Source organism: Pseudophryne corroboree, chromosome 2 (genome assembly GCF_028390025.1).
Source record: "Pseudophryne corroboree isolate aPseCor3 chromosome 2, aPseCor3.hap2, whole genome shotgun sequence".
NCBI lineage: Eukaryota > Metazoa > Chordata > Amphibia > Anura > Myobatrachidae > Pseudophryne > Pseudophryne corroboree.
Window position 1 is genome coordinate 496,478,584 of NC_086445.1, and position 12,708 is coordinate 496,491,291.

The following is a 12,708-nucleotide window of genomic DNA, read 5'->3' on the forward strand; positions in this document are numbered from 1 at the left end:
TTTTTTTCTCCATGAAGTGACGGGGGACCCAAATTAGTGCACTGTGTCCGCTCGCATGGCTCGCTTCGCTCACCATGCTTCGGGCAAGGTGCCTCGCTCCGCTACCACTTCGCTCGGCACAGAGTACTGTTCCAGTCGTAGTCCACGTGGATCGTTAAGTATGAAAAAAATCCCAAATTTTTTTTTTTAAATGTGAAAAACTCATGTCGACCTAGTACATTTTGACCTAATGGCATTGTCGACCTTCAGTGGTCGACCTAGTGAGTGTCGACCTAATAACCGTAACCAAGGTGAAGCTAATTATTTAACTTGCAATCCTGTGAGGAGACCTGGAAAATATGAACTGTTGGGGGTACTTGAGGACCATGGTTGGGAACAACTGCATTAAACTGCATGTTGTGGCAGCAGTAATCGTAGTATATACTATTGCTTCTGTGGTCATAATCTGAGCCACTGGCCAAGAGGAGGAGTCTTTCCAATTACAGAACATTAGCATATCCTTTTCCCCAATAACTATTAGGGCTCAGGTCAGAGGTCAGATAACTCGCACTGGGGGAATACACTAGTTTGATGAGCAATGAAAGTCTTTATGAAGCAATGCCTGTAAACCAGGAAGCTATTAGCAGAAGGATTCCTCTCTATCTTCACAGTTCCTTTGTTCATTTAAATAAATCTGAAAATATTAAATATTAACAGCTTTTACACAGAGACAAACTGGTCCTACTGTATGCAGCTCACATCGGGGAAGGAGATGATGGAGACTCAGACAGGTCACCTTTGCCGTTCTCTGACATCATGGAGTGTGAACAGTGCATGCAGGGCAGTAACAACATGCAGAGCAGTCTTTGTAACCTCAGTCCCCACCCCTGTGCAGGATAGAAGATGCCCAGACCTAGCAAACCTGCTAGGTGATGGTCTTGTCTGCCTGTAACTAGCTGCTGAACCTTGCTCCTCTGAAGTCTTTCTGTCCATTGAATGTTGACTAGTTATTCCCATTTACTCTCTCTGGGTAATCCTAACACTGAAAACTTGCATATTGAGCCAGACCGCTGTACTGCAGTCTGATCAATGGATATTACTTATCCCCACAGCGTACACTTTGCTACAACTACTGACCACAATCTTTTGTTTCTGCATTGTTTTGTTTGGTTCTTATGCATCAGATCCCTAGAACTGTCCCTGACCAAGCTTTGTGCCTGACCATGCTTTGCTACTGCCACTATTTGCCTTTACATGAACCGGACCTTGGAACTGTATAGTCTACACTCATGGCCTGCTCCATACTAAACTTCCTGCCTGTTCTACCTGCACACCCGTGGAACTCTTCATTTCTGTTGTCCTCCTCTGAAACAACTGGGTAGTCCCTCTGCCCTAATGCTGACACACAAAATATGATCATTATCTCACTAATATATACCTTCATGATTGCAAACTGTTTAAAATTATTGGGGATGCTCACATTACATTCCCCATATAACTCCAAAATGCTATGCATACACAAAACGGACACAGCGCAAATATTGGTGGTGCTCAAGTACCCCCAGAGCATCAGAGGTGTGGCAGGACAGGGCGGCGGTCAGAACTGAAGGTGCTGGGCCAAACAGAGTAGGGGAGGATGGAGCGGGGACTGAAGTCAGCCGGTATATGCAGGATCCAATAAGCTAGTATTTAATATATGTAGTGGACTTACTCAGTGAATGTTTTCCTATATTCTGCAGGTATACATTTTGCTTCTCTGGTATGTCAACGAGGTAGTTGTAGCATGGCATAGATTGATCCCCAGTGCTGCTCTAAAATAGAATCATATAAGTTATTTTAAATACAAGCTATAATCTATTCAAGTGGTTTTATGTGAATCAACCGCACAGACTTGTTACATACTATTTATTCCATGGAGGAACCATTCTCTTCTGATTAGAACAGACTATTTGCAAAGCTACTGTATCAAAAACGTCAGAAACACATCAGGAAAAAAATGGTTGCATCTGCCTTATCTTAAATTCAGCAAAATTTCAGTAACTTATATATTTGTATAGTTATGAATAATATATGAGGATAGAAAATATTTTAGAATTTTCTTTCATATGGAAGTGACTGAGAAATCTATAGATTGAAGAGATACAACTATATTTTTATTCTTAAATAAAGGACCACTAACCCAAAATAAAATTATCCGTCTTTGTCAGCCATATCTACTCAGAGGCTTGATGAAAGTCTTTCAGCTGCATCAAAATCAGTAATACAGTAGGTAAAACAATAAACTATTAAATATATATAGATATATAGTGTATATAATATATGCTTATATTAAAACAAGTCTTTTAGCTCAATAGTCGACAAGAATCAATAAAAACTGAAAAGACTGAATTAAACTGATAACTTTATGTCACATTCCGCTCTTCTGGATCAGTCACCTCATTCATATGGCATCTTACATGCATTGCCTTTGTTTCCAGTTTGACTGTGTAACTAGGCTCAGCACAGCAAGGGTGCAGCCATCTTGACTCTCATCATGTAATCGCTCCTGCACCTATCCTGTTCCTGCATTTTTCGACAGGATCACTACGGGTTGGGGCTGAAATGCAGAATACCGACAGCAGCATCCCGCTGTTTAGAATCCCAACAGGGATCGGGAAGTAAGCTACCCCTCTTACCCTTACCCCCTAACCCTAACCATCTCTTACTGCATTCTAACCCTAACCTTCCCCCGAGGTGCCCAACCTTAACACCCCACTTTCCCCCGTCTCCGACATACTGGCAGTCAGTTGATCAGGATCCTGGCTGTCGGGATGCCGGTGCCGGCAATGTGATCCCATTCGGGATGCCAGCACTGGCATTCTGATCAGTGTCAGGATTCCAGCATTGTCTTTTGACAGCCGGGATCCCATCACTGCTGCATAACCGCTCCTAGGTCTATTTAAACTCTTCCTGTTCACCACTTCATTGCCAGATCAGCTAGTCGCTTTACCTGGGATTCCTCTCTGCAAGCAACAGGGTTATCTCTGCTCCAAAGTTTCTGCATTGCTGAGAGCGTTAGTTTTCCTCCTATTGGGCCTGAAGCAGATGTGGTTGGAGTTGCATATAAGCAGGAGCAATAGAACTAATATGGTAATACAGCCGGAGACATCACGCCCACTGTTGCATTACTGATTCGAACTGCATCCTAGGATGCAGTATGGGATCTTCCCCAGCACCATCGGACGGCTTGTGGCACACCCAGGGGGACGCACAAGCCACCGGTTGCAGAGGCCAGGAAATCTCTATGCAATGATGGAGATCCCTGGCCTCTTCCCACCCTCCAGCTGGCAGCAGACTGTTGATCACTGACAGTCTGCTGCCAGACTGCGTGCTATGCTGCAGTACCCGGTCACTTTAGTACTTTGTGGCATGTGCCACTATAACGACCACTCTGAATTAAGTCCATAGTTTCCATGTGATTTTTGTTTCTACTCTGCTGAGAATATCTATCATTTAAAGTGCTTCCCACCTGTGGTGCTTCAGCTTCAGTGTGCTTCAGGCTGCTGCAGTGTTTTATATCAGCCTGCATATATATCCAGCTGCATTCTACTCCACAGGACAAGTGCATAACAGCATACTGTGGATTCTCTGTTTACTTGTATGCAGTTAAAACCCATTATATTCCTGCAAGCAATTTCTATCTTCTGCAACCTGTGCCAATTCCACTACTGCAGCATATAAGGTGTGTCTGTATAAGGGTGCAGGGGACCTTTCAAAATGTTGTTTTGAGGCCCACAAAGTTCTGGCTATGCCCCTGACGCCAGCCATGTATGAGCAGACATCAGGGGAGTCAGATGGCCGCACTGCGCATACTCAGAATCAGCGCTTCGAATTACTGTTAATGACATCTTTTATCATTGCGACAGACATTATGGGCCAAATTTAATAGAGTGAGAGTTTCCGATAGTGAGAGATTTGGAAAGGTTTTTCAGGGTTTTTTTTTAAAGTGGCAATTATTTACACTGCAAAATCAGGTTGATCTTGCTGTGTAAATGATTGCCACTTTAAAAAAAAAAACCTGCAAAACCTTACCAAATGTCTCACTTTTTGAAACTCTCACTCTATTACATTTGGCCCCATGTCTCGCCTTGTAAGTGCTCACTGAGACAGCCTGTTACCTCTTGACTGTCCCAGCACTGACATGTATAGAAATACAGAAATATTTGTTAAAAATGACATGCTAGAAAAAGCGTAAAATAATTTTCATCAATTGCCTATACATAGACTCCACAGGCTCCAATTTTAAAATGCTAGATGGTAGAGTATTGTCACCTTCTTAAAAACTATAACAGGCTGAACTGGCAATACAGAGATAACATGTAAGGCAGCTTGCATTATTTATGTCTTTACTACATTTACAATCGTGCCTGCGTTGCCACTTATGGGCGTGTGCGTAGACACTACAATACTCATAGGGATAAATGGTCTCTTTAACGGATTACATCCTCATTTGCTTGTGGATGTTACCACAGGATTTGATTCTCAATTTGCAAACCCAAGTGTTGTTACAACAACTGTACCATACCTTCGAACTATGCCGATTTCAGTGGGACAGTCCCGCTATTCTGGCACTGTCCCACTGCCCACCCACGGGCCGCAGTGTCCCACAGGCACGGGGGGAAGGAGGGGGGGAGCATTTGATCACCACTGCTTTGCACTGCAAAGCAGGGAGTGATCTCTGAATCTCTGAATAGATGCCGTACAATGCGCACAGAACAGCATTTAAATAGGTTTAGTATGAAATACCTACAATCAAAATCCCGACAACAATTGACCAACGGTCAAAGTACAGACAAGGTCAGAATACCGAAAAGGTCTAAATACCGACATTTAAAATACCGACAAGGTCAAAATACCGACAAGTCAAAAAGTCGCCACAAGTTTTACATTTTTTGGGGTGTGTATGTCAACATAGGTCGACATGGGCACCGTATAAGTGTACCTATTTTGGATTGCGTGTTGCACCATTCAACTGTTGGAGGATAAACTGTATATACAGAGCATCCGGAAAGTATTCACAGCGCTTCACTTTTTCCACATTTTGATATATTACAGCCTTAATATAAAATGGAATAAATTAATTTTTTCCCTCAAAATTTTACACACAATACCCCATAATGACAACATGAAAAAGTTTTTTTGAGATCTTTGCAAATTTATTAAATATAAAAAACTAAGAAATCACATGTACATAAGTATTCACAGCATTGACATGAAGCTCAAAATTTAGCTCAGTTGCATCCTGTTTCCACTGATCATCTTTGAGATGTTCCTACAGCTTAATTGGAGACCACCTGTGGTAAATTCAGTCGATTGGACATGATTTGGAAAGGCACATAAGGTCCCACACTTGACAGTGTGCATGTCTGAGCATAAACCAAGCATGAAGTCAAAGGAATTGTCTGTAGACCTCTGAGACAGAATTGTCTCAAGGCACAAATCTGGGGAAGGGTACAGAAAAATTACTGCTGCTTTGAAGGTCCCAATGAGCACAGTGGCCTCTATCATCCGTAAATGGAAGAAGTTCAGAACCACCAGTACTCTTCCTAGAGCTGGCCGGCCATCTAAACTGAGTGATCGGGGGAAAAGGGCCCTAGTCAGGGGTGGAGACCAAGAACCCGAAGGTCACTCTGTCAGAGCTACAGCATTCCTCTGTGGAGAGAGGAGAACCCTTCCAGAAGGACAACCATCTCTGCACCAATCCACCAATCAGGCCTGTATGGTACAGTGGCCAGACGGAAGCCACTCCTTAGTAAAAAGCACATGGCAGCCCACCTGGAGTTTGCCAAAATGCACTTGAAGGACTCTCAGACCATGAGAAACAAAATTCTCTGGTCTGATGAGACAAAGATTGAACTCTTTGGCGGGAATGCCAGGCATCATGTTTGGTGGAAACCAGGCACCGCTTATCACCAGGCCAATACCATCCCTACAGTGAAGCATGGTGGTGGCAGCATCATGCTGTAGTGATATTTTTCAGAGGCAGGAACTGGGAGACTAGTCAGGATAGAGAGAAAGATGAATGCAGCAATGTACAGAGACATCCTGGATGAAAACCTGCTCCAGAGCGCTCTTGACCTCAGACTGGGGCGACGGTTCATCTTTCAGCAGGACAATGACCCTAAGCACATAGCCAAGATATCAAAGGAGTGGCTTCAGGACAACTCTGTGAATGTCCTTGAGTGGCCCAGCCAGAGCCCAGACTTGAATCCGATTGAACATCTATAAAAATGGCTGTGCACTGACGCTTCCCATCCAACCTGATGGAAATTGAGTGGTGCTGCAAAGAGAAATGGGCGAAACTGCCCAAAGATAGGTGTGCCAAGCTTGAGGCATCATATTCAAAAAGACTTGAGGCTGTAATTACTGCCAAAAGTGCATCAACAAAGTATTGAGCAAAGACTGTGAATACTTATGTACATGTGATTTCTTAGTTTTTTATTTTGAATACATTTGCAAAAATCTCCCAAAAACTGTTTTCACATTGTCATTATGGGGTATTGTGTGTAGAATTTTGAGGGGAAAAATTAATTTACTCCATTTTGGAATAAGGCTGTAACATAACAAAAAGTGGAAAAAGTGAAGTGCTGTGAATACTTTCCAGATGCACTGTATATTGACAATTTTCTACGCAATTTTTAAAAAGAACAGATCCGGCCCTAACCAATATGATGCCCTAGGCAAGATTTTGGCTGGTGCCCCCCAGGAACCCCGGTGGTTCCGCCTCTGACCTTGCACCTCTTTCCCAGCACCATCACCCCTCACCCATAGCAGTCCTTATTTTGGTGTTTGTACCCCGTATATTTTAAATAGGAACAGTTCGCACATTTGGCGCACAGCCCAAAAAGGGGTGTGTTTTTGCTGGCAAGGGGCATGGCCACATAATAGTAACCCCAATTCCAATTACGCCACACAGTACTGCAACTTTCTTCACATTTGATCATGCGATAGTGTCCATAATTCATATTACATCCCTATTACTTTACCTTATAAACATTACTCCTCACAGTAGAGCCCCTTATTCACATTACATCACACTGAATTGCTCCTTATTCACATTACACCATACCCTATTGCTCTTTATTCACATTAGACAACAGTAGTGCCCTTTCTATATGTTATGCCACACAGTAGAGCACCTTACACACATAATGCCACACATTAGTAATGCATTTATACACATAATTCCACACTTTAATGCCCCTTACACATTAATAATGTCCTTATAAACATAATGCGCCTTACACATTATGACGACCTTTATTAATGTCCTTTTACACATAATGTCCCTTACATATATGCCGCATATTATTAATGCCCTTATACACATCATGACACACATAGTGCCCCCTACACATTTGCTGCACATTATTAGTGCCCCTATACACATAATGACACACATACAGTAGTACCCTGTTACACATATGCCGCATGTTATTAAATAAAAAAATTATCTTATTTGCATTGCTATGTGGCCAGGATGCATAAGCAGCTTCTGCTGATTAAAATTATATGTAGCATGCCTATATACTGTGTGAGACTGTGGCTGTATCTGCATAAGAAATGCTACACACAGAATATAGGCATGCCGCATATCATTTTAATCAGCAGAAGCTGCGGATACCCCTAGGCATATCAAATGCCCTAGGCAATTGCCTAGTTTGCCTATGCCTATGGCCGGCTCTGACAAAGAAATATATTTATTTTCAAAATTTGTCTGAGCTGAGAATAGTTCTCTCTTTACATAATGTTAACAAATGATAATATAAACATTCTCTGGTCTAGACCTTATTCTCCACATGAACTGCTCTGCCCCAGCCGTACCCCGGCTCTGTGCTCACCTGTAAGTAGTTTGCTAAGTGCAGTGACAAGACATCATCCCTTGAACAGCGCAGCAGTGTGGCTCCCATGTTGGAAGTGGTATTGTGTAAGTCAAAAACAAAATCCATAGAGGATGATCCATTTCCATATTTCTGATAAATTTCTCTTGCCCTTTTCACCTCATATGGATCACTTTCAGCTACTGGTGAGCTGAATGGAAACGTGGAAAGAGTATATAAAGATGATGACCTATTACTTACATACATGTGTTAGTACTGTGAGAAAACAGGGCATTTTTTTAGCATGATTTGACTGTGTTTTTGCTCTGTTACAAGAATTTCACAAAAGTAAATACACACGGCGGGCTGTAATAGGGTCCGAGATCACCGGAGGTGCGGGATGCCGGCCAGTCTCAGACGTTTTCATAACCACTTAACAGACAATTTTTTTCCTTCAAAACCATTCATATCATTTTATTTTATTATATTTTTATTTAAATTATAGTTTAAAAAGTTTTTTTAAATATTTTAATTTTATGTTATGCACATCTGCAGAACGGATTTCCTCGCCAAAAACTGGGGGACACAGCGAGGTGGCGCGGTTGCATGTGATTTGACCAGGCAGTTAAGTGGCTAAAGGGGCAATTACTTACAAGGCATGGTAGATATATTATATAGATATATAATATATACAGTATATATATATATATATATATATATATATGTGTCATTATCTCAGTAGGGGAACCAAAAATGTGTGATTATGAATTTTGGATAAGGGATACTCAACCTGTAACTACAGTATACAGCAAAAGGGTAGTCTGCATGACACACCTGATGGGTTTCTTTTTCATGCTTCTACATTGGATTTCTGAATGTCAATTGTAAACTTTATATTTTAGTTTCATTATTTTTTCTGGCATATAGTTTTCTAATTAGTATTTACTGAGCATTGTGACTCAATAAAAACCTACTATATATTCCTTACCACCGACTCATCACATTCTGTGTAACACATATATAATTAAGACCCTACATCATAAAGCAAAATAATTACTTACACGCAAACTTGTTCATCCTCCCTTTTTTCTTAGGACCACCCTTCCTCCCCACCCTATACCACTCATACCCACTCAACCCTGGTTTGCACTTACCACCCCAACACCTAAACATGCCTTCTAGCCTACTCTTCAGAAGGGATACCTGTACTTAAATTGGGTTATATCTCCAAAAACATTACACAATTATCATAATGTTGTATTAAATTGAGCATTAACTATATACAGTTTTTATGCTAATATAGGTAATCTATAATGGGCCTGATTCCAAGTTGCGCATAATTTGCCCATATCTGCAGCCACATTGGGTGCTTGGAAGTAAAGGTAAATATCTGCGTGTATTCACATTTCTGCCCATCTATACCACTGCACTGCCCTCATCCATCTGCTGGAAACAGTAGCCGTCATTGTTATCACTGCTCCAGCCCTCTCCTTGGTACGGGAGATCCCTCTGGATCTCTTCTTATGCTCGTCTCTGACTAGCCCTCAATTCTGTATATATGCCCAAGACACACCCATTGCCCATTTACCTATCTTACCTGTGAACACCCAGTTGTGCCCACTAAGCTGCAATGGGAGTTGCAGATGGGATGCGTGTGAATCACCCATAGCTGCTGAAAGCTTTTTATGCTTGGCTCCAGCGCATGCCTAGTTGCTAAACATCATGAGATCCATCCACAGAATGGACTTGCATGCAGCTCATGGCCCAATGTGTTCTTTTAAATACTTTATATCACTGTCCAATTTAAGAGCTAAATCAAATCACTATCTTTTTAAGAAATATAGGCACCTCTGTGCAAATACTGGTTGCCAATATCAGATATTTGGGTGGGTGCACCCTTTAATCATAGATTGTAGCATAGAAAGGCCTGAAGCAGAGACGGAGAGCTACTATATACAGAACTGTACCCAGTGTACTGCACAAGAGAAGTGGTACAGTACTGCTTAATCAACATTTACAATCATATATACACTGACATTTACACTCAGCACAAGGGTGTAGCTACCACAGGTGCAGGCAGTGCAGCTACTATGGGGACCAGAGCCCACCTTCCCTGTCAAAGAAACATGTGTTATATACATTTTTCACCATTGGGTGGTAAGTAGGGGTCCTTTCAAACTTTTTCCTTGGGGCCTGCAATATATCTAGGTATGCCCCTGGACTTGTTCACTCTAATGTGGTATAAAATTAACTGATGGGCATTTTAAGGTTATATAATATGAACCGGGGCACTGTAATGAGGCACACTATGAACAGGGAGCACTATATATAATAATGTGAATTGGGGGTACTGTGCGGCATAATGTGTACTGGCAGCTCTACAACGTGACATAGGGTGAACTTAAGCACTACTGCGATTCATAAAAGGAACTAGGGCACTACTATGGGGCATAACATTAAATAAGGCTCTACTATGGTTCAGAAAATTAACTAGGGCACTATTATAGGACATACAATTTGCAACTGCTACAGAGAAGTCAATACAAACAAATTGAGACAGCGCTTCTCACTTTGGTTTTATACTTTTTATATACAAATATCACAACAAATACAAATACAAACATATAGATACCGGCCAGTATCACAATTATAAAATGATTAATACATCACCATAAAATTTATATATCAACTGGTCACCCTTCAAGTGTCACCACTAATACCATTAGAGCACATTAACACAAGCTGTTTAGTATAAGCTGAATAACTCAGTCCTAATGAGGCTTCCACTCAAACTGATGATATTGAATGCACTTTTTCATGCGTTAGTAGTGCACTGTTATCTAAGCATGCACAAAATCCCCTAATACTGCAATCAGAAAAATAAAAAGAATATCCAAATGTGTAGCAGAATTGGATTAGTGAAAAACAGTAAATAAAATGTCCAGATATGTAGCATAATGGGTTAATAAGCACTTAATTGATTAAGCATGCATTGATTCCTTTGAGAGGATATGAAGCAGAGTTAGTATGATGTATTGCCATACACAAGGCGTGCAGCCATTCAACGATCCCTTTTGAGGGGATATGAAGCAAAGTTAGTAAGGTGTATTGCCACACATAATGCGTTCAGCCAGGATTAGAGTACACTTAGCAGTAGCACTCAGCATAAACCTTTTCCTTTATAGCTGCAAAGGCTAGCAGCCCATAAGCCAGAAGATAGCCTAATAGTTGAAATGGTAAAACTCCATCCCCTGTGCACTGGGGCAAGGATATAACAGTTCACCGGCCGGTACAAATAGGATGCAAATAGGATACAAATAGGCCCGGTAATAGGGGTTATGAGCCACACATACAATTGCTGCAAATGGTGGGGATTATTCTCCTAACTCACAATGCCTTCTGCTGTCCCACAAACGCGTTTCTCCGCCTCAGGGTCCATTTCAGCAGCTTCATCAGTGTCCAATATGTCTGTCTGTCACCTTAGATTAGGGGTGGGCAACATGCGGCCCGCGGGCCGGATGCGGCCCGCGGACCGATCCTGCCTGGCCCGCTGTGCCCTACCAGAGTGCAATGACAAGAGGCCCGACAGGCCGCTTGTCATTACACTGCTCTCAGACGCGGCGCCGCTGAGGAAATCCCGGTCACGTCACAGGGTCAGCTGACCGGGATTTCCTCTATCATGCGCTGGGCGGCGCTGGGCGGCACGGGGGGCGGCGCTGGGCGGGCACTACAGTGGGGACTCGGAGCAGAAGCGGCCAGTGGGGAGCACAAGCGGAGGCCAGCGGGGAGAAGAAGCGGCGGCCAGTGAGGAGAAGCGGCGGCAGCAGCGCGGATCATCAGACAGTGGGGATCGTCTGCCACTGACAAATAGGTAAACCCCCTGTCCTGGATAAAGCTGCCATATAAGTTCAGGGGAGGGGAGTTAAAAACGGTTATATGGGTTTAGGGGAGGGGGGGGAGGGTAAGGACTGCTATATAGGTTTAGGGGAGGGTGGGGAAAGGGGGGTAGGGACTGCCATATAGGTTCAGGAGAGAGGGGAGGCTAGATTGCTATATGGGTCCAGGGGAGAGGGGGGGGGGGTAGAGGCTGCAGCATTACACAGGGTGCTGTTTGTTTTCAGCCCCGTGTTTTTTTTTATTTATTACTGGATTAATGTGTTTTTTGGACATATGTAATGTGCCTGTAAAAAAAAATATGTATTCTACGTAATGTATATTGTATTGTGGTGTGTGTTTTTATAGTTATATATACTATGTTTTTATAGTTATATACATAACTATGGGCCTTATTCAGACCTGATCGCTAGCAGGCGATTTTTGCACTGCTGCGATCAGGTAGTCGCCGCCTACAGGGGGAGGGGGTAATCGCTGTGCAGGGGTGCGATCGCATGTGCAAGAGAGCTACACAAACAGAAATTTGTGCAGTCTCTGCGCAGCCCAGGACTTACTCAGCCGCTGCGATGATCGGGGCCGGAGCTGACGTCAGAAACCCTCCCTCGAAATGCCTGGTGCCTCCTGCGTTTTTCCGGACTCTCCTCTAAAACGGTCAATTGCCATCCACAAACGTCCTCTTCCTGTCAATCGGCTTGCGATCGCCTGTGCGATCGCTTTGTTCGCACCATCCCGGCGCTGCAGACTGACGTGACTGCACATTGCAGTGTATGCACAGTTCAAACCCGATCATCTGCTGTGCAAAAATGCACAGCAGTGATCGTGTCTGACTTGGGCCCTATAACGGGTCTTATTTTAAGTTGGTTGCATTTGCATTTTGCTGCAACTGCTGATTAAGGGGCTGATGCAGACTTGATCACTGTGCTGCTAATTTTGCTGTCCTGCGTTCGGGTAGTCGCCGCCCCCAGGGGGAGTGTAA

At 42.9% G+C, this 12,708-nt stretch overlaps 1 protein-coding gene across 1 annotated transcript in view; it reads right to left on the bottom strand.

Annotated features, from left to right (window-relative positions):
- LOC135030801 (N-acyl-aromatic-L-amino acid amidohydrolase (carboxylate-forming)-like) overlaps nucleotides 1-12,708 on the bottom strand; it is a 106,525-nt gene that overhangs the window by 55,006 nt on the left and 38,811 nt on the right. Inside the window, exons 3-4 of the mRNA XM_063953963.1 lie at nucleotides 7,860-8,049; nucleotides 1,691-1,790 (exon numbers count right to left, since the gene is read on the bottom strand). Coding sequence (XP_063810033.1) covers nucleotides 1,691-1,790; nucleotides 7,860-8,049 — 290 coding nt within the window. The remainder of the gene's footprint in view (nucleotides 1-1,690; nucleotides 1,791-7,859; nucleotides 8,050-12,708) is intronic.